The 24,478-nt window shown below is 30.4% G+C and overlaps 1 protein-coding gene across 1 annotated transcript; it reads right to left on the bottom strand.

Moving 5' to 3' along the window:
* Positions 1-708: 708 nt before the first annotated feature.
* Positions 709-24,174, bottom strand: LOC142222689 (uncharacterized). The gene is made up of 4 exons (XM_075292924.1): positions 24,163-24,174; positions 22,358-24,061; positions 22,113-22,315; positions 709-865 (listed from the first exon to the last, which is right to left on the bottom strand). The coding sequence occupies exons 1-4, from the start codon at positions 24,172-24,174 to the stop codon at positions 709-711; spliced, it is 2,076 nt and encodes a 691-aa protein (XP_075149039.1).
* Positions 24,175-24,478: the final 304 nt, after the last annotated feature.

Below are 24,478 nucleotides of genomic sequence, written 5' to 3'. Positions count from 1 at the left end.
GCCGCCAAAAATTTGTCGCATTACATATTGACCATCCTGTGTATATCATGAAACAGGGCTTTATGGAGTATTTTCATAAATATCAAGATCAAATTTTGCATCAAAAATATTCTTTCTTTATTATGATTATGTTATTACATTGAAATTTCTCAGATTTTTGGCATAATCATATTTTTTTGTTTTGCCTTTAATATTTCATTTAATTAAACTGTCAATTACATTTTGCTTGCAGCTTATTTTAGCTTCATTATTAATTATATCTGAGATTGGGTAATATGAAAAAAAAAATATCATTTTCTTACCGTCTTTTTGCGATGTGTTTCCTTTGCCTTTTGTATAGCCAAAGCCAGACATAGCCTGTGGTTCACTTTTATCCAGCAAAATGAGTTTGGAAAATGTAGCGTAATTGCAGGAAGGAAATAACCAAATTAAAAAATTATATTTCTTTTTTTTTAAGATTTTTAAACATTATTGCATATCCGAAAAAATCGACTACTACTACTACTACTACTATATCAACGTAATGAAATTTGATCATTTTGTTATTTCTATATTAAATTTTGCAACAGATACAATACACTAATTAAAAACGCCCATCAAATTTAGTCACGTTCTCTAAATCGAATAAACCAATATCCACAGACATATCAACCATTTGGCGTCTAAACAGAATTCAATTTGCCAGTTAACTTCGAAAATTAAAATGTGTTATAAACACACCAATTGAACAAGAATCGAACACTTTTTGATATTTCCAACATCACTTGCATGTTGCTGTTCAAAACTTGGGCTCCCATATACAAGATAGCATTTGCCATTTTTGTATATAGCAGATTTGGGGCAATGTGCATTTTTAGTATTCCATCTAAGGTCAAAGAGATTATGTATGAAAAAGAAAATATATCGATGAAGAATTCAAATTTGTTTAGAAAAATATTTCTCATCTACTAAGAGGTAATTAATAAAAAATCTATAGAAATACAATTTTGAGAAAAATTAAAAATAAAATTTTGACAAAAATTTCTAAAGAAATAAAATTTTGACAAAATATTCTATAAGAATAAAATTTTAACAAAATTTTCTATAGAAATAACATTTTGACAAAATTTTCTAAAGAAATACCATTTTGACAAAATTTTCAATAATAAGAACATTTTAACAAAATTTTCTATAGATAAACAATTAGACGACATTTTCTATAGAAATAAAATTTTGAAAAAACCATCTATAAGAATAAAATTTTAACAAAATTTTCTATAAGAAAATATTTTAACAAAACTTTGACAAAATTTTCTATAGAAATAAAATTTTGACAATATTTTCTATAGAAATAAAATTTTGACAAAATTTTCTTCAGAAATATAATTTTGACAAAATTTTTTATAGAAAAAAAATTTACACAATTTTCTATAGAAATAAAATTTTTACAATATTCAAAGTTTTCTATAGAAATACAATTTTGACAAAATTTTCCATATAAATAAAATTTTGACAAAATTTTCTATAAAAATAAAATTTTGACAAAATTTTCTAAAGAAATAAAATTTAAACAAAATTTTCTATAGAAACAAAATTTTCACAAAATTTTTCTGCAGAAATAAAATTTTGACCAAGCTTTCTGTAGAAATAAAATTTTGACAATATTTTCTATAGAAATAAAATTTTGACTAAATTTTCTTCAGAAATATAATTTTGACAAAATTTTTTATAGAAAAAAAAATTTACACAATTTTCTATAGAAATAAAATTTTTACAATATTCTCTATAGAAATAAAATTTTGCAAAAAAATTTTAACAGAAATAAAATTTTGACAAAATTTTCTATAGAAATAAAATTTTGACAGAATTTTCTATAGAAATAAAATTTTGACAAAATTTTCTATAGAAATAAAATTTTGACAAAATTTTCTATAGAAATAAAATTTTGACAAAATTTTCTATAGAAATAAAATTTTGACAAAGTAGAAATTTTAAGAAAATTTTCTATAGAAATAAAAATTTGAAATTTTTTTTAAATAAAATTTTTCCAAAGAAATAAATTTTTGACAAAATTTTCTATAGAAACAAGTATATACGGCCGTAAGTTCGGCCAGACCGAATTTTATATACCCTCCACCATGGATTGCGTAGAAAATTCTACGAAAGTCTGTCATCCACAATCGAATTACTTGGATTGTGGTATTTTAAAACTTCTTAAATCGTTTTCTAAATTGTGAGTTAGTCCATACGTAGTATATATTGGACAAAAAAGGTATGTATAGGTAAGTCTACAAATAATAACGAATCGATATGGACTTTTGCATGGTACATAGAGAGCCAGAATTGAAATATGGGGGCTATATACAATTATGAACTTGATATGGACCAATTTTTGTGTGATTGGAAAATCGATTTATCTGAGGGCTATATATAACTATAGACCGATATGGACCTAGTGAGGCATGGTTGTTAACGGCCATAAACTAGCACAATGTACCAAATTTCAACTGAATCGCATGAAATATGCTCCTCCAACAGGCTCCAAAACCAAATCTCGGGATCCGTTTATATGGGGGCTATATATGATTATGGACTGCTATGGACCACTTTTGGCATGGTTGTTAAATATCATATACTACCACCACGTACCAAATTTCAACCAGATCGGATGAATTTTGCTTCTCCAAAAGGCACCGGAGTTCAAATCTGGGGATCGGTTTATATGGGGCTATATATAATTATGGACTGATATGAACCAATTCCTGCATGGTTGTTGGATACCATATACTAACATCCCATACCAAATTTCAACCGAATGGGATGAATTTTGCTCATCCATGAGGCTCCGGAGTTCAAATCTGGTGATCGGTTTATATGGGGGCTATATATAATTATCGACCGATGTGTACCAATTTGCGAATTTGCATGGTTGTTAAAGATCATATGCTGACACCACGTACCAAATTTCAGCCGGATCGAATGAAATTTGCTTCTGTTAGAGGCTCCGCAAGCCAAATCGGGGGATCGGTTTATATGGGGGCTATATATAATTATGGACCGATTTTTGCATGTTTGTTAGAGACCATATACTAACACCAAACGAAAGGACAAAGTTAATATACCATCATCCTATGGTTGAGGGTATAATAAAATTTTATATAGAAATTACATTTTTACAAAATTTTCTATAGAAATAAAATGTTGACAAATTTTTCTACAGAAATAAAATTTTTACAAAATTTTTCTACAGAAATAAATTTTTTACAAAATTTTCTGTAGAAATAAAATTGTGACATAAATTTCTGTAGAAATGAAATTTTGAGAAAATTTCTATAGAAATAAAATTTTGAGATTTTTTTAATAAAATGTTGACAAATTAAAAAAAAAATCGACGAAATTTTCTACAGAAATAAAATTTTCACAAAATTTTCTAGAGAAATACAATTTTGACAAAATTTTCTATAGAAATAAAATTTTGACAAAATTTTCTATAGAAACAAAATTTTGCCAAATTTTCTACAGAAGTAACATTTTGACAAAATTTTCTATAGAAATAAAATTTTGACAAAATTTTCTATAGAAATAAAATTTTGACAAAATTTTCTATAGAAATAAAATGTTGACAAAGATTTCAATAGAAATGAAATTTTGACAATATTTTCTATAGAAATAAAATTTTGACAAAATTTTCTATAGAAATAAAATTTTGACAAAATTTTCTATAGAAATAAAATTTTGACAAAATTTTCTATAGAAATAAAATTTTCACAAAATTTTCTAGAGAAATACAATTTTGACAAAATTTTCTATAGAAATAAAATTTTGACAAAATTTTCTATAGAAATAAAATTTTACAAAGTTTTCTATAGAAATAAAATTTTGACAAAGTATAAATTTTAAGAACATTTTCTATAGAAATAAAAATTTTACAATTTTTTTAAATAAAATTTCTACAAATTTTTCCAAAGAAATACATTTTTGACAAAATTTTCTATAGAAATAAAATTTTCACAAAATTTTCCATAGAAATAAAATTTTCAAAAAATTTTATATAGAAATAACATTTTTACAAAATTTTCTATAAAAATAAAATTTTGACAAATTTTTCTATAGAAATAAAATTTTTACAAAATTTTTCTATATAGATAAATTTTTTACAAAATTTTTCTTTGGAAATACAAATTTGACAACATTTTCTATAGAAATAAAATTTTGCAAAATTTTTTATAGAATTAAAATTTTGACAAAGCAGAAATTTTAAGAACATTTTCTATAGAAATAAACATTTGAGAATTTTTTTGAAATAAAATTTTACAAATTTTACCAAAGAAATAAATAATTGACAAAATTTTCTACCGAAATAAAATTTTCACAAAATTTTCTATATAAATAAAATTTTCACAAAATTTTATATAGAAATAACATTTTTACAAAATTTTATATAGAAATAAAATTTTGATAAATTTTTCTATAGAAATAAAATTTTTACAAATTTTTTCTACAGAAATAAATTTTTTACAAAACTTTTTTATACAAATAAATTTTTTGCAAAATTTTTCTATGGAAATAAAATGTGATAAAATTTTCTATAGAAATAAAATTTTGAGAAAATTTTTTATAGAAATAAAATTTTGAGAACATTTTCTATAGAAATAAAATTTTGAGAACATTTTCTATAGAAATAAAATTTTGAGAAAATTTTCTATAGAAACAAAATTTTGCAAAGTTTTTTATAGAAATAAAATTTTGACAAAGTAGAAATTTTAAGAAAATTTTCTATAGAAATAAAAATTTGAGAATTTGTTTTGGAAATAAAATTTTTACAAATTTTTCCAAAGAAATAAATTTTTGACAAATTTTTCTATAGAAATAAAATTTTCACAAAATGTTCTATAGAAATAAAATTTTCACAAAATTTTATATAGAAATAAAATTTTTACAAAATTTTCTATAGATGTAAAATTTTTACAAAATTTTCTGTAGAAGTAAAATTTTGAGAAAGTTGTCTATAGAAATAAAATTGTGACAAAAATTTCTATAGAAATAAAATTTTCAGAAAATTTTCTATAGAGAATAAAATTTTGACAAAATTTTCTATAGAAATAAAATTTTCACAAAATTTTCTATAGAAATAAAATTTTCACAAAATTTTCTATAGAAATAAAATTTTGACAATATTCTCTGTAGAAATAAACACTAAAAATATGTTGGTATCTTTATCCAATCAACATTTTCAGAATTATTTTAATAAAATGTTGACAAATTAAAAAAAAATCGACGAAATTTTCTAGAGAAATACAATTTTGACAAAATTTTCTATAGAAATAAAATTTTGACAAAATTTTCTATAGAAATAAAATTTTACAAAGTTTTCTATAGAAATAAAATTTTGACAAAGTATACATTTATAGAAAATTTTCTATAGAAATAAAAATTTTACAATTTTTTTTTAAATAAAATTTTTACAAATTTTTCCAAAGAAATACATTTTTGACAAAATTTTCTATAGAAATAAAATTTTCACAAAATTTTCCATAGAAATAAAATTTTCAAAAAATTTTATATAGAAATAACATTTTTACAAAATTTTCTATAAAAATAAAATTTTGACAAATTTTTCTATAGAAATAAAATTTTTACAAAATTTTTCTATATAGATAAATTTTTTACAAAATTTTTCTTTGGAAATACAAATTTGACAACATTTTCTATAGAAATAAAATTTTGCAAAATTTTTTATAGAATTAAAATTTTGACAAAGCAGAAATTTTAAGAACATTTTCTATAGAAATAAACATTTGAGAATTTTTTTGAAATAAAATTTTACAAATTTTACCAAAGAAATAAATAATTGACAAAATTTTCTACCGAAATAAAATTTTCACAAAATTTTCTATATAAATAAAATTTTCACAAAATTTTATATAGAAATAACATTTTTACAAAATTTTATATAGAAATAAAATTTTGATAAATTTTTCTATAGAAATAAAATTTTTACAAATTTTTTCTACAGAAATAAATTTTTTACAAAACTTTTTTATACAAATAAATTTTTTGCAAAATTTTTCTATGGAAATAAAATGTGATAAAATTTTCTATAGAAATAAAATTTTGAGAAAATTTTTTATAGAAATAAAATTTTGAGAACATTTTCTATAGAAATAAAATTTTGAGAAAATTTTCTATAGAAATAAAATTTTGAGAAAATTTTCTATAGAAATAAAATTTTGCAAAGTTTTTTATAGAAATAAATATTTGACAAAGTAGAAATTTTAAGAAAATTTTCTATAGAAATAAAAATTTGAGAATTTGTTTTGGAAATAAAATTTTTACAAATTTTTCCAAAGAAATAAATTTTTGACAAATTTTTCTATAGAAATAAAATTTTCACAAAATGTTCTATAGAAATAAAATTTTCACAAAATTTTATATAGAAATAAAATTTTTACAAAATTTTCTATAGATGTAAAATTTTGACAAAATTTTCTGTAGAAGTAAAATTTTGAGAAAGTTGTCTACAGAAATAAAATTTTGAGAAAATTTTATATAGGAATAAAATTTTCACAAAATTTTATATAGAAATAAAATTTTCACAAAATTTTCTATAGAAATAAAATTTTGACAAAATTTTCTATAGAAATAAAATTTTGACAAAATTTTCTATAGAAATAAAATTTTGACAATATTCTCTGTAGAAGTAAACACTAAAAATATGTTGGTATCTTTATCCAATCAACATTTTCAGAATTATTTCCAAAAAAGGGGATTTGGAACCATTGTGCATCAGTACTTGTGTCTCTGTGTACTTACGACCGCCTGTATTTACCTGTCCTTTCTTTTTTCTTCAAAAATTTTCCAAAACAACACCATTGAATTTGTATTAAATGTAGATGTAGCTCCCATATAAAAGGCTATTCTAATTTTTTTAAGAATTTTTGAAGGCAAACACAAATATTTTTTTTTTGGTTTCAGATTTAATCCTTTTATCCACCGAATCATTGGTTTCGTATGCGTTGTAAGTTGAATTTTATAATTCACATACTCAAATCGAAGAATGCAAAACACAAGCTCTGCTTGAACTTTTGACATGTGTGAATTTCAATAAAAGTTTTCTTATGCATGCACAAAAAAAAAACTTTTTGCATGGTTACCAAAATTGAATGTATCGACATCAAATTAAAGTTGTTTGAAAAGTTTATTGGACATGGAAATAGAAACAAATTGTTGAATAGCTAGATTAAAGATTAGGGTAAACCAAGGGATGCGTCAATTGATTGGCAATATACGAACGAAGAAGGTTTGCATATTTGATCTGATTTCAATAAGGAAAGAATTATAAAAATAAAATATTGTTTGGAAAATTGTTAAAAAAATATTTATAAATTTGTAGGAAAAGGAGTTTGTTACTACAGTTGTGTTTTACGATCTTCTATTAATTTCATTTTTTAAGATACCCATTTTAAAGTGGAATCTTCTAAATGTATTGAAAACCGCTTTCATTGCAAAATGTATCTTTTGGTCAAAGAGAAAATCCTTGTGTTCGAAAAATGCGTCTTATATGCCAAACATATCTCTCATTCGTATTTTAAGGACATGAAATCTTTGTGCTCAAGATAATATTTTGTTCAGTGTGTGTCACACACACACACAAATGCATACAGTTTTTATATCCTGTACCAAAGTAGAGAGAGAGAGTAGGGTATATATATCACCAAGGTTGATATTTCTAATTTCGCCATAAAATGTTCTCATTTACAACAAAAGGTATTCATAGTTTTCTTCTTTGTTTGTTTTTTTTTTTCATGAACAATTTCCCAGGAATTCAATTCTCCATGTTGTGGAATAAAGCAGTATTTTATTACTTTACCTATTCCTTGATTAAATTGCTCATTTGATTACAGAAAATCCAATTCCCTTATGTTTTCCTTTCTTTGGTTTGGTCTACCTTCTTTTTGTTTTCTTACATAGGCCCCGGATAATCCTTACAAAAAGATCCTCGAAGAAAGAAAAGGAAAACAATAATTTTATGATGTCCTTTTTTGTGGCCTTCGTTACGCTTAAATCCAGTGGAATTACTTATTTTCGGGTCTTACATTCCAATAGCAATACCGTGTCGTTATCACCCATGAACATAAGTGTGAAATATGACAACCTTTTTGTCGTGAAGCAATATTTTGGGCAAATAACCTTTTTAGTCGACAGTGACGGTTTGCTCAAATACTATTTTGGTATCAAAATAAAATTTTCCACTTTCATTCGGGTGAGAGAAATTAAGTGGTTTATTCGCAAAAGAGAAGCCGGAAGAAAGAATCGTTTTAAGGGTTCATTTACATTCTGCACATACTTACATATGTATGGATGTGTGAGTTGGAGATCTTACACTTTACGATTTGTACAACCATCATTACCATCACCATTCTGATGTAGTTTAACTCAAATTCTCATGCACACACACATACACTGTTGTATCTATACCCCCAGTTAATTTGTTTAAGTGCCATAGCACATCAATTTCCACTTTTATGGTAACACAATATGACCCAATACATACCCAATACATATCAACACATATTCATTTATAGAAGTACACATATGGTCACGTTGGCCAACAATTCCATTTATGAATGTACATTGAAAAAAAAAAAATAGACAAATTGGAGGAAACGCTCTTTCATGCGGACACGTGTACCGCCTGAAAATAGGCAAAGCAAAAAGTGACTTCAAAACTACATACAAAAACAAGTAAGGAAAGTCTAAAGTCGGGCGGGGCCGACTATATTATACCCTGCACCACTTTGTAGATCTAAATTTTCGATACCATATCACATCCGTCAAATGTGTTGGGGGCTATATATAAAGGTTTGTCCCAAATACATACATTTAAATATCACTCGATTTGGACAGAATTTGATACACTTCTACAAAATCTATAGACTCAAAATTTAAGTTGGCTAATGCACTAGGGTGGAACACAATTTTAGTAAAAACAAATATGGGAAACATTTAAATCTGAAGCAATTTTAAGGAAACTTCGCAAAAGTTTATTTATGATTTATCGCTCGATATATATGTATTAGAAGTTTAGGAAAATTAGAGTCATTTTTACAACTTTTCGACTAAGCAGTGGCGATTTTACAAGGAAAACGTTGGTCGAAATCAGAAAAACATATATATGGGAGCTAAATCTAAATCTGAACCGATGTCAACCAAATTTGGCACGTATAGCTACAATGCTAATTCTACTCCCTGTGCAAAATTTCAACTAAATCGGAGTTAAAAATTGGCCTCTGTGGTCATATGAGTGTAAATCGGGCGAAAGCTATATATGGGAGATATATCTAAATCTGAACCGAGGTCAACCAAATTTGGCACACATAGCTACAATGCTAATTCTACACCCTGTGCAAAATTTCAACTAAATCGGAGTTAAAAATTGGCCTCTGTGGTCATATGAGTGTAAATCGGGCGAAAGCTATATATGGGAGATATATCTAAATCTGAACCGATTTGAACCAAATTTGGCGCGCATTGCTACAATGCTAATTCTACTCCCTGTGCAAAATTTCAACTAAATCGGAGCAAAAAATTTGCCTTTGTGGGCAAATGAGTGTAAATCGGGCGAAAGCTATATATGGGAGCTATATCTAAATCTGAACCGATTTGGCTGATATTTTGCAAGTTTTTCGAGACACATAAAATATTCGGATGAACGGAATTTGAGGAAGATCGGTTGATATACACGCCAATTATGACCAGATCGGTGAAAAATATATATGGCAGCTATATCTAAATCTGAACCGATTTTTTCCAAAATCAATAGGGATCGTCTTTGAGCCGATACAGGACTCTATACCAAATTTTAGGACAATCGGACTAAAACTGCGAGCTGTACTTTGCACACAAAAATACATCAACAGACAGACAGACAGACAGACGGACAGACAGACAGACGGACATCGCTAAATCGACTCAGAATTTAATTCTAAGACGATCGGTATACTAAACGATGGGTCTCAGACTTTTCCTTCTTGGCGTTACATACAAATGCACAAACTTATTATAACCTGTACCACAGTAATGGTGAAGGGTATAAAAATCTAAGGAAATTATATATAAGGTGGCTAACAGCTTCAAGTTGCTATCATTTTTATATCGCTCATTTGCCAGTCGAAAGATTTATTCCACCACACCACCACCACTCCTCCGATTGGCCACCAGACCTCAAGGTGTGAACTAGAGATGGTCTGTATCAAACTTTTTTAGATTTGTGACTGTCGCAAACTTGTAAACGTTGTAAACATCAGAATAAGTAACAAACGTCGCAAATTCAAAATACGTAAGTCACTTTAGATATCCGGTGAAGCGATGATATCAAAATTAATGATGATATGTGCGAAGTAGTTTCAAAGTTCATAAAATTATTAACGAAATTAAAATACTTAAGAATAGACTTATTCAATGAGAGACTCCAAGCCAAAGTTGCTATGAATTACTCGATGGCCCAGCAAACGTCACAGTCGTTACTCGCTCATAATTAACCTTTCACAAATTTCTGCAGAGAGTGGAAAGAAGGAAATCTACATATGTCTTGCATAAGTGAACTAGACAGAATTTTATAAAATCACTTTTTGGCGTTTTAAAGCCATTGTCCATACTAATTAATTTTTTTTTCAAAATTGTAGCTATGCATTCTATGATGCAACTAAAGCTGGGAGGTGTAAAACTCTATAGAGTTTTGAATAAATACAATATAAAAGCATTATTTTTCTTCCCTTTTATCGCGGAGCCAAACTAAATTAAATTAAAAAATATCCACAATTTTTTTATTTAAAGCAAAAGTCACAGTTTGCGACTGACCAACCCTGGCGTGGGCCGGCCTAGAGACCGATGGTTGATCCCCGCTCGTATTCATTGAGGGTGGAGTCAAATAAATGACAAATATTATGTCATTACTGTCCTAAAGTCAGTATTAATCCTGGTCCTGGTCGGACAAACATTTCGCTCCTCGCTATATTTTCACCTCACAACGACCACCAAAATCTTGGGTCTCAATCCATTTGACGCTTGCGCCTGAAGTATTTTAGAGAATAAGGTTAGTACTAAAATATACCATAGTGTCGATCATCTTAAGACGCCGCTTCGCCGGGAATGGAACAAAATACCACAGAGCTGTATTCCTGCAGCGTATATGCCCTCCAACAACCATGCTCCATGGTCCACAATTATATATAGCCATATAAACCAATCGCCAGATTTGACTTTCGGAGATTCCGGAAAGAGCAAATTTCATTCGATCCGGTTCAAATTTGTTAGGCTATGTTGCTATATGCCCTCTAAAAATTATACAAAAATAATTCCATATACCCTTCATATAAAACGATACCCAGATGTTACCTATCGAACCTCTTGGAGGAGAAAATTTCTTACAATCTTCTTGAAATTTGGTCCTCTTACTCCTCTGCATAAACGGATCAAGCAGGGAACGAAAACCAAGTACTTCCATCCTATGATAAGTCCATGTAAAATTTATTGAAGATGATCCAAATTTGCATTACCGCCGCATCACAACTTGGATATCAAAACTAATTTTTTAGATGTGCTGGGCAGTCGTTAAGATAGAGCAGCCCTCGTATTTATATTGTCCAAGAAATGTACACTTATTAAGAATACATGCCATTGAACTTGTACGGTCGGAATTGCAATTTCTGATATACCCCTTCCTATGGTGCAATATATAAACAATTATTCTTTCAGTGTAAAAATGTGGTACACATATTTTAAGTTTCTAACTATTTATATACATATGTATTTTTATGTATGTACATATATGGCAAACCATGCTGATGTTTTTCTTTACACAACCGCCCATTGATTCTGCATTCTCGTGAAAATGTAGGTCTCTATGGCCAAAGGTCATGCACACTATTTTCTACGTTGACCTTACTGTGCCATATATATTGGTTCGAAAATGTTTTGAAATCTCCATTTATGGTAAACTCACACATACTCACATATAAAGATGAATAGCTAGGTTTGCCAAAGAAAGCAATTTGCACACACACATACCTTCATGGGACACTCTCAAACAAACGAACACACACACACACAAACACAAAATTCAAAAGAGCGAAGCATTCATATGAGTCTTTTGTGAACGGAGAGTAGAATGTATGGCATGTATATAAGGGTTAAACTAATTGAATGGAGAATGCAATTGACTTGATTTCGATTATGCTAGCAATTGGTTAGTGTGCGAGGGCATGTTAGTGCTTGTTTTATTTTTTTTATAAAATGTTCATGCTGATAGCCTTTAACGGAAAACTTTCATGTATGTTCTTATGTTTGTCTGTAAATACATACAAATGTTGTTGTTTGGAAAATGGTAGATAACATCATGGTATTTACACTAAAATAATGATAAAATAAGTAAGTGTTTTAAATGATATGAAGGCTTTCCCCTGGTCGGTGGAATTTAAGCAAAAATCTGAATAATTTGTATGTAAGTAGAAATCAATAGCAATTTTTAACAAGTATATACGGTCGTACGTTCGGCTAGCCAATTTTTTTTTCAAAATTTTATTTCTATAGAAAATTTTGTCAAAATTTTATTTCTTTAGAAAATATTATTTCTATAAAAAATTATGCCAAACTTTTATTTCTATCGAAAATTATGTCAAAATTTTATTTCTATAGGAAATTATGTCAAACTCTCATTTCTATAGAATTTTTATACCCACCACCATAAAATGGTGACGGGGGTATAATAAGTTTGTCATTCCGTTTGTAACACATCGAAATATCGATTTCCGACTATATAAAGTATATATATTCTTGATCAGGGAGAAGTTCTAAGACGATATAAGCATGTCCGTCTGTCTGTCTGTCTGTCTGTCTGTTGTAATCACGCTACAGCCTTCAATAATGGCGCTATCGTCCCCAAATTTGGCACAGATTAGTTTTTTGTTTGCAGGCAGGTCAAGTTCGAAGATGGGCTATATCGGTCCAAGTTTTGATATAGTCCCCATATAAACCGACCTCCCGATTTGGGGTCTTGGGCCTATAAAAATCGTAGTTTTTATCAGATTTGCCTGAAATTGGAAATCCGGAGGTATTTTGGGACCATAAAGAGGTGTGTCGAAAATGGTCCGTATCGGTCCATGTTTTGGTATAGCCCCCATATAGACCGATCTCCCGATTTTGCTTCTTAGGCGTCTAGAAACGGTATTTTCTATCCGATTTGTGTGAAATTGAAAATCTAGAGGTACTTTGGGACCATAAAGAGGTTAGTCGAAAATGGTCCGTATCGATCCATGTTTTGATATAGCCCCCATATAGACCGATCTCCCGATTTTGCTTCTTGGGCGCCTAGAAACTATATTTACCATCCGATTTGCCTGAAATTGGAAATCTAGAGGTATTGTGGGACTATAAAGAGGTGTGTTGAAAATGGTCCGTATCGGTCCATGTTTTGGTATAGCCCCCATATAGACCGATCTCCCGATTTTGCATCTTGCGCGTCTAGAAACAATATTTTCTATACGATTTGTATGTAATTGAAAATCTAGAGGTAGTTTGGGATTATAAAGAGGTGTGTCGAAAATGGTCCGTATCGGTCCATGTTTTGATATAGCCACCATATAGACCGATCTCCCGATTTTGCTTCTTGGGCGCCTAGAAACTATATTTACCATCCGATTTGCCTGAAATTTGAAATCTAGAGGTATTGTGGGACTATAAAGAAGTGTGTTGAAAATGGTCCGTATCGGTCCATGTTTTGATATAGCCCCCATATAAACCAACCTCCCGATTTGGAGTCTTGGGCCTATAAAAACCGTAGTTTTTATCCAATTTGTCTGAAATTGGAAATATAGAGGTATTTGAGGACCATAAAAAGGTGTGCCGAATATGGTGCCCATCGGTCCATGTTTTGGTATAGCCCCTATATAGACCGATATCCCGATTTTGCTTCTAGAAACTATATTTACAATATGATTTGCCTGAAATTGGAAATCTAGAGGTATTTTGGGACCATAAAGAGGTGAGTCGAAAATCGTCCGTATCGGTCCATGTTTTGATATAGCCCCCATATAAACCAACCTCCCGATTTGGAGTCTTGGGCCTATAAAAACCGTAGTTTTTATCCAATTTGCCTGAAATTGAAATATAGAGGTATTTGAGGACCATAAAAAGGTGTGCCGAATAGGGTGCCCATCGGTCCATGTTTTGGTATAGCCCCCATATAGACCGATATCCCGATTTTGCTTCTAGAAACTATATTTACAATATGATTTGCCTGAAATTGGAAATCTAGAGGTATTTGAGGACCATAAAAAGGTGTGCCGAAAATGGTGCTCATCGGTCCATGTTTTGTATATAGGCCCCATAGAGACTGATCTCCCGATTTTGCTTCTTGGGCTTCTAGAAACTATATTTTCTATCCGATTTTCCTGAAATTGAAAATCTAGAGTTCTTTTGGGACCATAAAAAGGTGTGCCGAAAATTGTGCCCATCGGTCCACTTTTTGGTATAGCCCCCATATGGACCGATCTCCCGATTTTGCTTCTTGAGCTTCTATAAACTGTATTTATTACCCGATTTGCCTGAAATTCGAAATCTAGAGGTATTTTTAGACCACAAATAAGTGTGCCAAAATTGAGGTATACCGGTCCATTTTTTGGTATAACCCCCATATAGACTGATATCTCGATTTTTACTTCTTGGGCGTCTAGAGACTATGTTTTCTAGCCGATTTGTTTGAAATTCTGGAGGTATTTTAAGATCACAAATGTGTGAGTAGCAAATGGTACCTATCGGTCCATGTTTTGGTACAGTCCCCATATAGACCGATATCCCGATCTCCCGGCTTTATTTCTTGGGCTTCTAGAATCCATAGTTTTTATCCGATTTGCTGGAAATTAGTAATTTATAATGAAATTTTAGACAAATGAAATTTCCTTTTCTTATAAAGTATTTTCGTTTATTCAACTCTAAAATTCTCTAAAATAGCAGGCGCACTGATCATGAAAATTGCTTCAAACTGAAAGTAAAATTTCCAGATTTTACTCTACAGATTTAAGATTTCAAATCAAGGCGTAATTTAATCATATACACGATATGTTTATAATTTCTCTGCAACTCAAAGAAAATTGGTTCTCATAAATCTAGAATCTTATCTGGTCTTCATAGGTAGATCCATTAAACTTTGTCTTCGGGAGCTGACTGCCTTGGGAGAAGATTTGTCATCAAACCCCCTACAATTCTATATACTATCAAGTAATCCACTACGACGTAGAGTTTTCAAAGTAAACTATCATATTTGATTCATGGTGGTGGGTATTTAAAATTCGGCCCGGCCGAATTTACTACTGTATATACTTGTTTTTAAATATTTTTTCTCTAGAAGATTTTGTCAAAATTTTATTTTATAGAAAATGTTATTTTATGGAAAATTTTATCAAAATTTATATCTTTAGAAAATTGTGTCAAAATATTATTTCTATAGACAATTTTGTTAATATTTTATTTCTATAGAAAATATTATTTCTATAAAAAATTATGTCACAATTGTATTTCCTTAGAAAATTTTGTCAACATATTAGTTTGTCTAAATTTTGTCTAAATTTTGTTTCAACCCATTTTTATACCCACCACCATACAATGGTGACGCGGGTATAATAAGTTTGTCATTCCGTTTGTAATACATAGAAATATCGATTTCCAACTATATAAATTATATATATTCTTGATCAGCGAGAAATTCTACGACGATATAGGCATGGCCGTCTGTCTGTCTGTTGTAATCACGCTACAGTCATCAATAATGGAGCTAACATCCAACAAATTTGGCACGCAGGCCAAGTTTGAAGATGGGCTATATCGGTCCAGATTTAAATAGCTCCCATAGTTTTTATCCAATTTGCCTGAAATTGGGTATTAGGAGTATTCTAGGACCATAAAGAGGTGTGCCGAAAATGGCGATTGTCGGACCATGTTTTGATATAGCCCTCATATAGACCGATGTTCCGATTTTATTCCTTGGGCTTCTAGAATCCGTAGTTTTTATCCAATTTCCCTGAAATTGGGTATTAAGAGGTATTCTATGACCATAAATAGGTGTGTCGAATATGATGATTGTCGGACCATGTTTTGATATAGCCCTCATATAGACCGAACTTCCGATTTTATTTCTCGGGCTTCTAGAATCCGTAGTTTTTATCTAATTTGCCAGAAATTGGAAATCTAGAGGTATTCTAGGACCATAAAGAGGTGTGCCGGAAATGGTGATTATCGGTACAGTTTTTGATATAGCCCCCTTATAAACCGGCCCTCCGATTTGGGATCTTGATTCTAGAACTACAATTAAATGTGCTGAATACTGTGTGTATCTTTCCATGTTTTGGTATAGCCCCCATTACACCGAACTACCGATTTAACCCCTAGGGTTTCTAGAAATTGTAGTTTTTATCCGATTTGCCACAAATTGAAAATATACTGACATTTTATACCAATAACAAAGTGTATATGATTGAGTTTTATCGGTCCATTTGGTAAGGCCTCCATATAGACCGATTTCACTTATTGAGGCTACATAAGGTGCACTGGTCATGAAAATTGCTTGAAACTGAATGCAAAATTTCCAGATTTTACTTCTCGTAATCATTTAAATAATTTGGGGTAAAAATCTACAAATTTTAGATTTCAAATCAAGGCATTATTTCATCAATTTCTTGCACACTTAAACGAGATGTTTACGATTCCTCTAAAACGCAAACAAACAATGGATTTATAAAATTCAGAATCTGATATTTTTTGATATTTTGCGAAGTCTACAAAAACATCAACCATTCTACCAATCTTTCAAACAGTAAAAATCTACCATTTTTTTGTAGAATTTTTCCACCTTTGGCTATATAAAACTAAAATTAAGATTATTAAAGATAAAATTCATTTTTTATAAAAAATTCATTCAAATCAATTTTTATTTAAATGAAAATCAAACTTTTATTTCAGTCTAAAATTTTGTGACAATTTTATTTCTATAGATAGTTATATTAAAATGTTATTTCTATAGAAAATATTGTCAGCATGTGATTTGTATAGAAAATTTTGGTAAAATTTTATTTCTATATAAATTTTTGTCAAAATTTTATTTCTATCGAAAATTTTGTCGAAATTTTATTTCTTATTTTTTTTTGTGTTAGCCTGATACTGAAACAGGCGATTAACGTCCAAATGCATGATTTTTCCTTAGTGTACAATTAATTATTATTCGAGCTTTATGGACAAAGAAGGTTAAGAAACTTGATCAATAGAGTCAAGAAAGCGCCAAATACAATTCTATACATGTCTGAAAGTACATGTCTCAGTTCGGGCGAATGAACCTTTCCACAGCCTTTACTATTGATCAGGCTGGGATAGATAACTCTATTTTGGGCCCTTTATGCTAACTTATTATGGAGAAAACATCTAGGAATTTTCCTCTTATAAATTGAATCATCTTTACTCCCTCTGTGCATCATCTGTTCATATAATTACAAATCCCTTAATCGAAATAAAATAACGTCCCCAGATTTGATTCCAGAGGCTCTCGAAGGGACAAATGCGAAGTTATTTAGCCTATTGGAAGAGAATATCTCATCCAATCCAGTTGATAAGTAATATTGGTATTTAGCTTGTACTATCCATTCAAAACTTGGTCCATATCGGCTCGCATATAACAGGTTGGCTGATAAGTCCCCGGTCTGACACATAGATGGCGTCGCTAGTATTAAATGCATATTATTTTTATATAGTACCAATCTTCAAATGATTCGTGTCAAAATTTGACATCTGTAAGTCAATTAGTTTGTGAGTTAGAGCGCCTTTTGTGAAGCAACTTTTGTTATAGTGAAAAAAATGGAAAAAAGGAATTTCGTGTTTTAATAAAATACAGTTTTCTGAAGGGGAAAAATACTGTGGAAACAAAAACTTGGCTTGATAATGAGTTTCCGGACTCTTCCTCAGGGAAATCATGATTGGTATGCAAAATTCAAGCGTGGTTACCGAGGTGGTTACCGAAGAAAACATCAAAAAAATCCACAAAATGATTTTAAATGACCATAAATGAAGTTGATCGAGATAGCAGAGGCCTTAAAGATATCAAAGGAACGTGTTGGTCATATGATTCATCAATATTTGGATATGCGGAAGCTCTGTGCAAAATGGGTGCCGCGCGAGCTCACAATTGATAAAAAACAACAACGTGTTGATGATTCTGAGCGGGGTTTGCAGCTGTTAACTTGAAATACACCCGTGTTTTTCCGTCGATATGTGACAATGGATGAAACATGACTCCATCACTACACCCCTGAGTCCAATCGACAGTCGGCTGAGTGGACAGCGACCGGTGAACCGTCTCCGAAGCGTGGAAAGACTCAAAAGTACTCTGGCAAAGTAATGGCCTCTGTTTTTTGGTATGCGCATGGAATAATTTTTATCGATTATCTTGAGAAGAGAATAACCATCAACATTGACTATTTTATGGCGTTATTGGAGCGTTTGAAATCGCGGCAAAACGGCCCCATATGAAGAAGAAAAAAGTCTTTTTCCACCAAGACAACGCACCGTGCCACAAGTCATTGAGAACGATGGCAAAAATTCATGAATTGGGCTTCGAATTGCTTCCCCACCCACTGTATTCTCCAGATCTGGCCCCCAGCGACTTTTTCTTGTTCTCAGACCTCAAAAGGATGCTCGCAAGGAAAAAATTTGGCTGCAATGAAGAGGTGACCGCCGAAACTGAGGCCTATTTTGAGGCCAAACCGAGGAGTACTACCAAAATAGTATCAAAAAATTGGAAGGTCGCTATAATCGTTGTATCGCTCTTGAAGGGAACTATGTTGAATAATAAAAAACGAGTTTTGACAAAAAAAATGTGTTTTCCTTTGTTAGACCGGGGACTTATCAGCCAACCTGTTATATTCCCTATTTTTTCCGCAGTGGAGTGAGACCCAAATTCATTCCAGTATTCACAAATTAATATCGGACATTCATTACATTATTTCCATCTTCTTTCCTTTATGCCATTGTTCAATTTAATCAATTAAAAAAAAATTAGTTTGATTGCATGAAAAATGTTTTACCTTATTCAATATTCTTATTGATTTAATTTCTCTTCCCCAAAAATTTCCTTTCACTACAATCGTTGGCTTTAAGGCTTCAATTGCTTACATCGAAGGCACTTTGTCATTGTTTGCTGTTAGACTTAACATTGATCGATTATGTGTTGCGAAATATGTCATTAATAGCTTCCCATGTGGATAATGTTTAATAATATTACGAGTAAATATTTGAACAGAAATTAACAGAAAGTGTTTACCAAGAAAGTTCAAGTGACTACAGGCAAGATAAATAAAAACAAAACCAGGATTGGTATAGAATGTTCTACAAAAGACTCCTGGAACGGTAATAGTTGTCGATGGCAAGGTATCATCAAACTATTCTAACTAGTAAGTTAGTTCATATGGGGTCTATGTTAGATAAAATATGCAGTTTAAATATCTATGTAAACCACTTTAGATATTGACCAATAATATAGAGGGATTTATATATAATTGTGAGTCGATCTGGAGTAATTCATAAAAAATTTAAACCGAATTGAATGAATTTTTACAATCATAGATATATATACCCCCCATTGGGAATTTGTGAGAGGAGTGTCCTGTATATTATTTTGCAAATTTAAAATACAATATAAATTGAAGAAGCAATGGAAAGAAACATTGCCAATAAAAAGATTCCTGAATTTATAAAAACTAGGGATACAAAAGTAGAAAATATACCGGTAAAAGAAAAATGGTTTCGTGGCGTGGTTAATACGCAAAGAATGAAACCAAATCAGTTTGGTCATTTATTTCTTTACAACAATACTAGGAAATTTGACGCCTCCCGAGATATTAATCAGTACACTTATTAATTATAAATATATTTTTGTTTTGGGAAATTTCCATTATTAATTTAAAACAAGTAAGTAAAGTAGAAAGTCGGGCGGGCCGACTATATCATACCCTAAACCACCCCTACTGAATTAGTAATCATAAGCATTTTTGGGGTAACATTGGTATAGGTTTGGGAGATAAACCGCAGTTGCATATTTAAGAAAATTATGGGTGCTTTGTCTCAATCTGACTATAGCTCATAGTGAGTGTTGCCAGGGAAAATGTTCGGTTTACCCTACAAGGACAAAAAAAGTTCCCTACTTTCCCATACAATTTTCCCTACAATATTTTTCGTTAAATTTAAACAAATTTTACAAAACAAAATGGTTGTAAGTACTTTATTATCTTAAAACATGAATATGCAACGTATATAACTTAGCATATAAATTTGTATTACCACCACGGTTGCCACAGTTGGTAGAATTCTACCCAAAATAGTATTTTTTTTTGTTAAATCTCTATAAAAATAAAAATTTGGAACAAGCTTCTATAAACAAATTTTTGTGAGAAATTTTTCTATAGAAATAAAATTTTGACAATAAATTCTATAGAAATAAATGTTGGAGAAAAAATTCCATAGAAATAAAATTTTGAGCAAATTTTTTATAGAAATAAATATTTTATCAAAATTATTGATAAAATTTTTTATAGAAATTGTATTTCTAGCTATATACATGGGAGCTATAGCTAGAAATACAATTTTGACAAACTTTTCTATAGAAATAAAATGTTGACAAAATTTTCTATAGAAATATTTGTTTGGTAGATTTGTGGTAATTTTCAAATTTTGTTAGATTTGTTTTGGCACGAGTGGTAAATGTTGTTAAAGATCAAGCCTTGCCGGCTTCTAATTTCCTCCTCTAGAGGCAAATGTAAAAATTATTACAAATTTTGTTGAGTGAAAATATCCCTACATTGTGGTCCAACGTGTCTACAAGACGCTAGTACATCAAAATTTGAAATTTGTGTAACCTTGGTTAATAAATATGAGTACTATGGCCAAATTTGGGAAAATCGAGCGATGCATATATATGGAAGCTATATCTAAATCTGAACAAATTTGCATAATATTTTGCGGGTTTGATTAATACCACAAAAGGTTGCCTTGTGCAATATTTGAGTAAGATCAGTTAAGAAATGAGGCCTGTATGGTCAAACATAAGGTTATTAGGGGCGAATTTTTCAAAATCGGTCAATATGTATATGGGAGCTATATCTACATCTAAACCGATTTCGATGAAATTTTGCACATATAGTTAATACTATAGACGACTGGATCTAGCCAATTTTGAGTAAGATCGGTTAATAAATAAGGGTTTTTTTTTTTTTAATGTGATTTTATTGAACAATTTAATTAATAATTCCTTATATATATGGTCCCGCGCCAAGAAGGCATTAATGGGACAAATTGGCAAAAATTATTTCATAATGTTCAGATAAAAAAAACCAAAAACTATATATGTATGTATAAGAGATGCTAACAATTAATATTGCTAACCAAATTCAAAGTATAATAATAATATAGTGAATACTATAGGTAAAACTAGTGCAGAAAAATAAATAAAAATTAATTATTAGAGCAGAAGCGATTCATAGTTATTAAAAATATATCTTTTACATAGCATTTTAAATCTCGATATTGGAAAACATGCCTTTAGTTCTACGGGTAACCTATTATAGGTTATCCCGCCAATGTAATCTATACGTTGTTTTGTCTTTTCCAGACGACATCTTGGTACTCGCAAATTTATTCCATTCCTTGTATTGAATATCGTTTGGTTCTGAGAAAAATGCGTTGTGTGGTAACCGATTTTAAAAATGGATCTAAAAACATATTTAAGGATATTGTATTTATATAACCCATTGATTGGCAAGGTAGTTTTTGCAACATCTTTAAATAATGTCAAACTGGAGTAATTCGATGGCAAATTATATACAATTCGTAACGCTTTGTTTTGCATGGATTGTAGTGATTTCAATATACTGTTAGTTTTATTATAAGCATAAGCTGTAACTATATAATTCAGATGTGATTGTATTAGGCAAGAAAAAATCTTAAGTTTCGTACTAGTATCAAATTTGTTCTTTATCTTGTACAAAATTCCAATGGCGGGTGCAATCCTCATCTTTAAAGCCTCAATATGCGAATCCCACCTCAGATTACTTTGTAAAATAACACCTAGATATTTCACAGAATTAGTCTCCCGAATCAGTTCTCCGTTAATACGCACACTAAACTCATTATTGACTGAAGGATTAGGCCGAAATCTTATCAGCCTCGTCTTCTCTGGATTCAAAATAAGCCTGTTCAGTCTTGCGAATTCGAAAAGCAACGCCGAATCTCTCTCTATAGCTGTCTTTAATGAAATATCGAAATTATACGGATAAAATAAACATACATCATCAGCGTACAGAATAAGTTTACCACTGAGTTGAAGATTTGTTAAGTCATTAATATATATCAAAAATAGTAAAGGTCCTAAACAACTTCCCTGTGGAACTCCGTGAATAACTGAACCTATAAAACTCCGCGATCCGTCGACATCGACATACTGCTTTCTATGTGATAAATAACTCTTAAATAAAAGCAACTCCTTCCCTTGAATTCCGTAATAACACATTTTTTCAAGCAATAACTGATGATCTACCAGATCGAACGCTTTAGAAAAATCGAAAAATATTCCCGCAACTCCGTTGAAACCATTATCCAAACCACTACATATATATTTCATGACACTAAGTACTGCCTCCTCAGTTCCACATCCGCGTCTAAATCCGTATTGATAATCATACAATAAACGGTTTTCCATACAATACGAAAATAAATTATCGTAAATAATTTTCTCATACACTTTATCTAATGTAGATAAAACTGCTACAGGTCTGTAGTTTCTAACGGAACTCGTATCTACTGCCTTTGGTATAGGTACAATTCGATGCATCTTTAATATATCTGGATACATGGATGTGCTAACCATTTCATTAAAAATTTTTACCAAATGGGGTACAATCGCATTACTACACCTTTTAATAAACTTTGGCGATATATTGTCATGACCAGGGCTTTTATTCGTTTTCAAAGAATTTATAACTTCTATTAAACAATCACTTTCGATGGGATTTATGGAGAAATTACTATCTACATGGGTCAGACTACGTAGTGAATTAACATTATCGCTAGGAAAGATCTCAATACCTCTTTTTAAATCCTCAACTGAACTAAGAAAGAATGTGTTTAAATGGTTAGCCTTTTCATTATTACCCAACACGTTCTCACCTCGACTATCAATAAGTCGAATTTCCTTCCGTTTCTTTCTACCAAGAACTTCATTTATGAAACTCCAGCCCCGCTTGGGATCATTTGCCGCTCGATCAATACCCTCACTATAATACAAATATCTACTTCTCCTGTTCGCCACACTTATAACCTTGCTAATACGTTTCAAGGATATATCTACTATTGGATTCTTCTCTCCCTTCCGCCTCTTTTTGAGTAGTTTCATTTTCATAAGAATCATCTGTTGTAAATTTCCATTGATCCATGGTGTCATCATAAATCTAGCATGTTTTCTAGTTTTGGTCTCAGTTGTTGAAAGTTTAATTGATCTTTCCATACATGAAATAAGTTCTTCCATCTTTTCCGATACAGTTAGCGAATCAAAATCTGAATCTGAAGGCAACTCATTCAGCAAATAATTTTCAGCTTTTCGATAATCACAATAACGCTTTACTACTTCAGTATGATCATTTCTAGATATTTTTGCCTTAATCTTGCAGTATATAAGATTGTGATCAGACAAACTGCACTCAACGGAACCAACATAAATCCTCCCCACAAAATTGCTAAAAACATGGTCAATGCACGACTTGCTTGCGGGTCTTGTCACCATTTCATGGACATTTTCGCAACCAAAACTTTGTATTACTGCAAGCAACTCACTGCATAAGGATTCTTGGAGTAGATCTATATTTGAGTCCCCAACTAAAACTAATGGATCACTTCCGTGTTCATTCAAAACTGCTTCAATTATCGTTTTAAATTGCCCAACTGAACATTTCTGGGAACGATAATAGGATACTAACTTCACAAGTTTCCCATCAATCTTAAAATTCAGTAAAGAAATAACGATAATCTCTACAAATGATTCACTTCTACAGAACTCCACATTATATACCCAGAAATCTCTTATGTAAATTGATGTACCACCGTACCCATCTTCCCGACAACAATGAATTCCTTTATAGCCTGGAATTGAATAAATTTGCGAAATTGAGTCTTGAAACCATGTTTCCTGAATTGCTATAACATCAGGCAAAATCGGAATATCAGCTAATAATGATTTTAACCGATTAAATTTATGCAAAGATGAAACGCTTCTGCTATTTAAACTTACAATATTGAAATCAGAATCTTTAAAATTACAAACGTAGTTTTTAAAAGATGAAAAATTCTTGAAATACTTGTTTTTATTAATCATAAATAAATTTAAAATTGTATATCAATTGAAAAAAAAGATAAC

Source organism: Haematobia irritans, chromosome 1 (genome assembly GCF_050003625.1).
Source record: "Haematobia irritans isolate KBUSLIRL chromosome 1, ASM5000362v1, whole genome shotgun sequence".
Taxonomy (NCBI): domain Eukaryota; kingdom Metazoa; phylum Arthropoda; class Insecta; order Diptera; family Muscidae; genus Haematobia; species Haematobia irritans.
The sequence above is the reverse complement of the archived record's forward strand: the minus strand, read 5'-3'. Positions and strand labels throughout refer to the sequence as shown.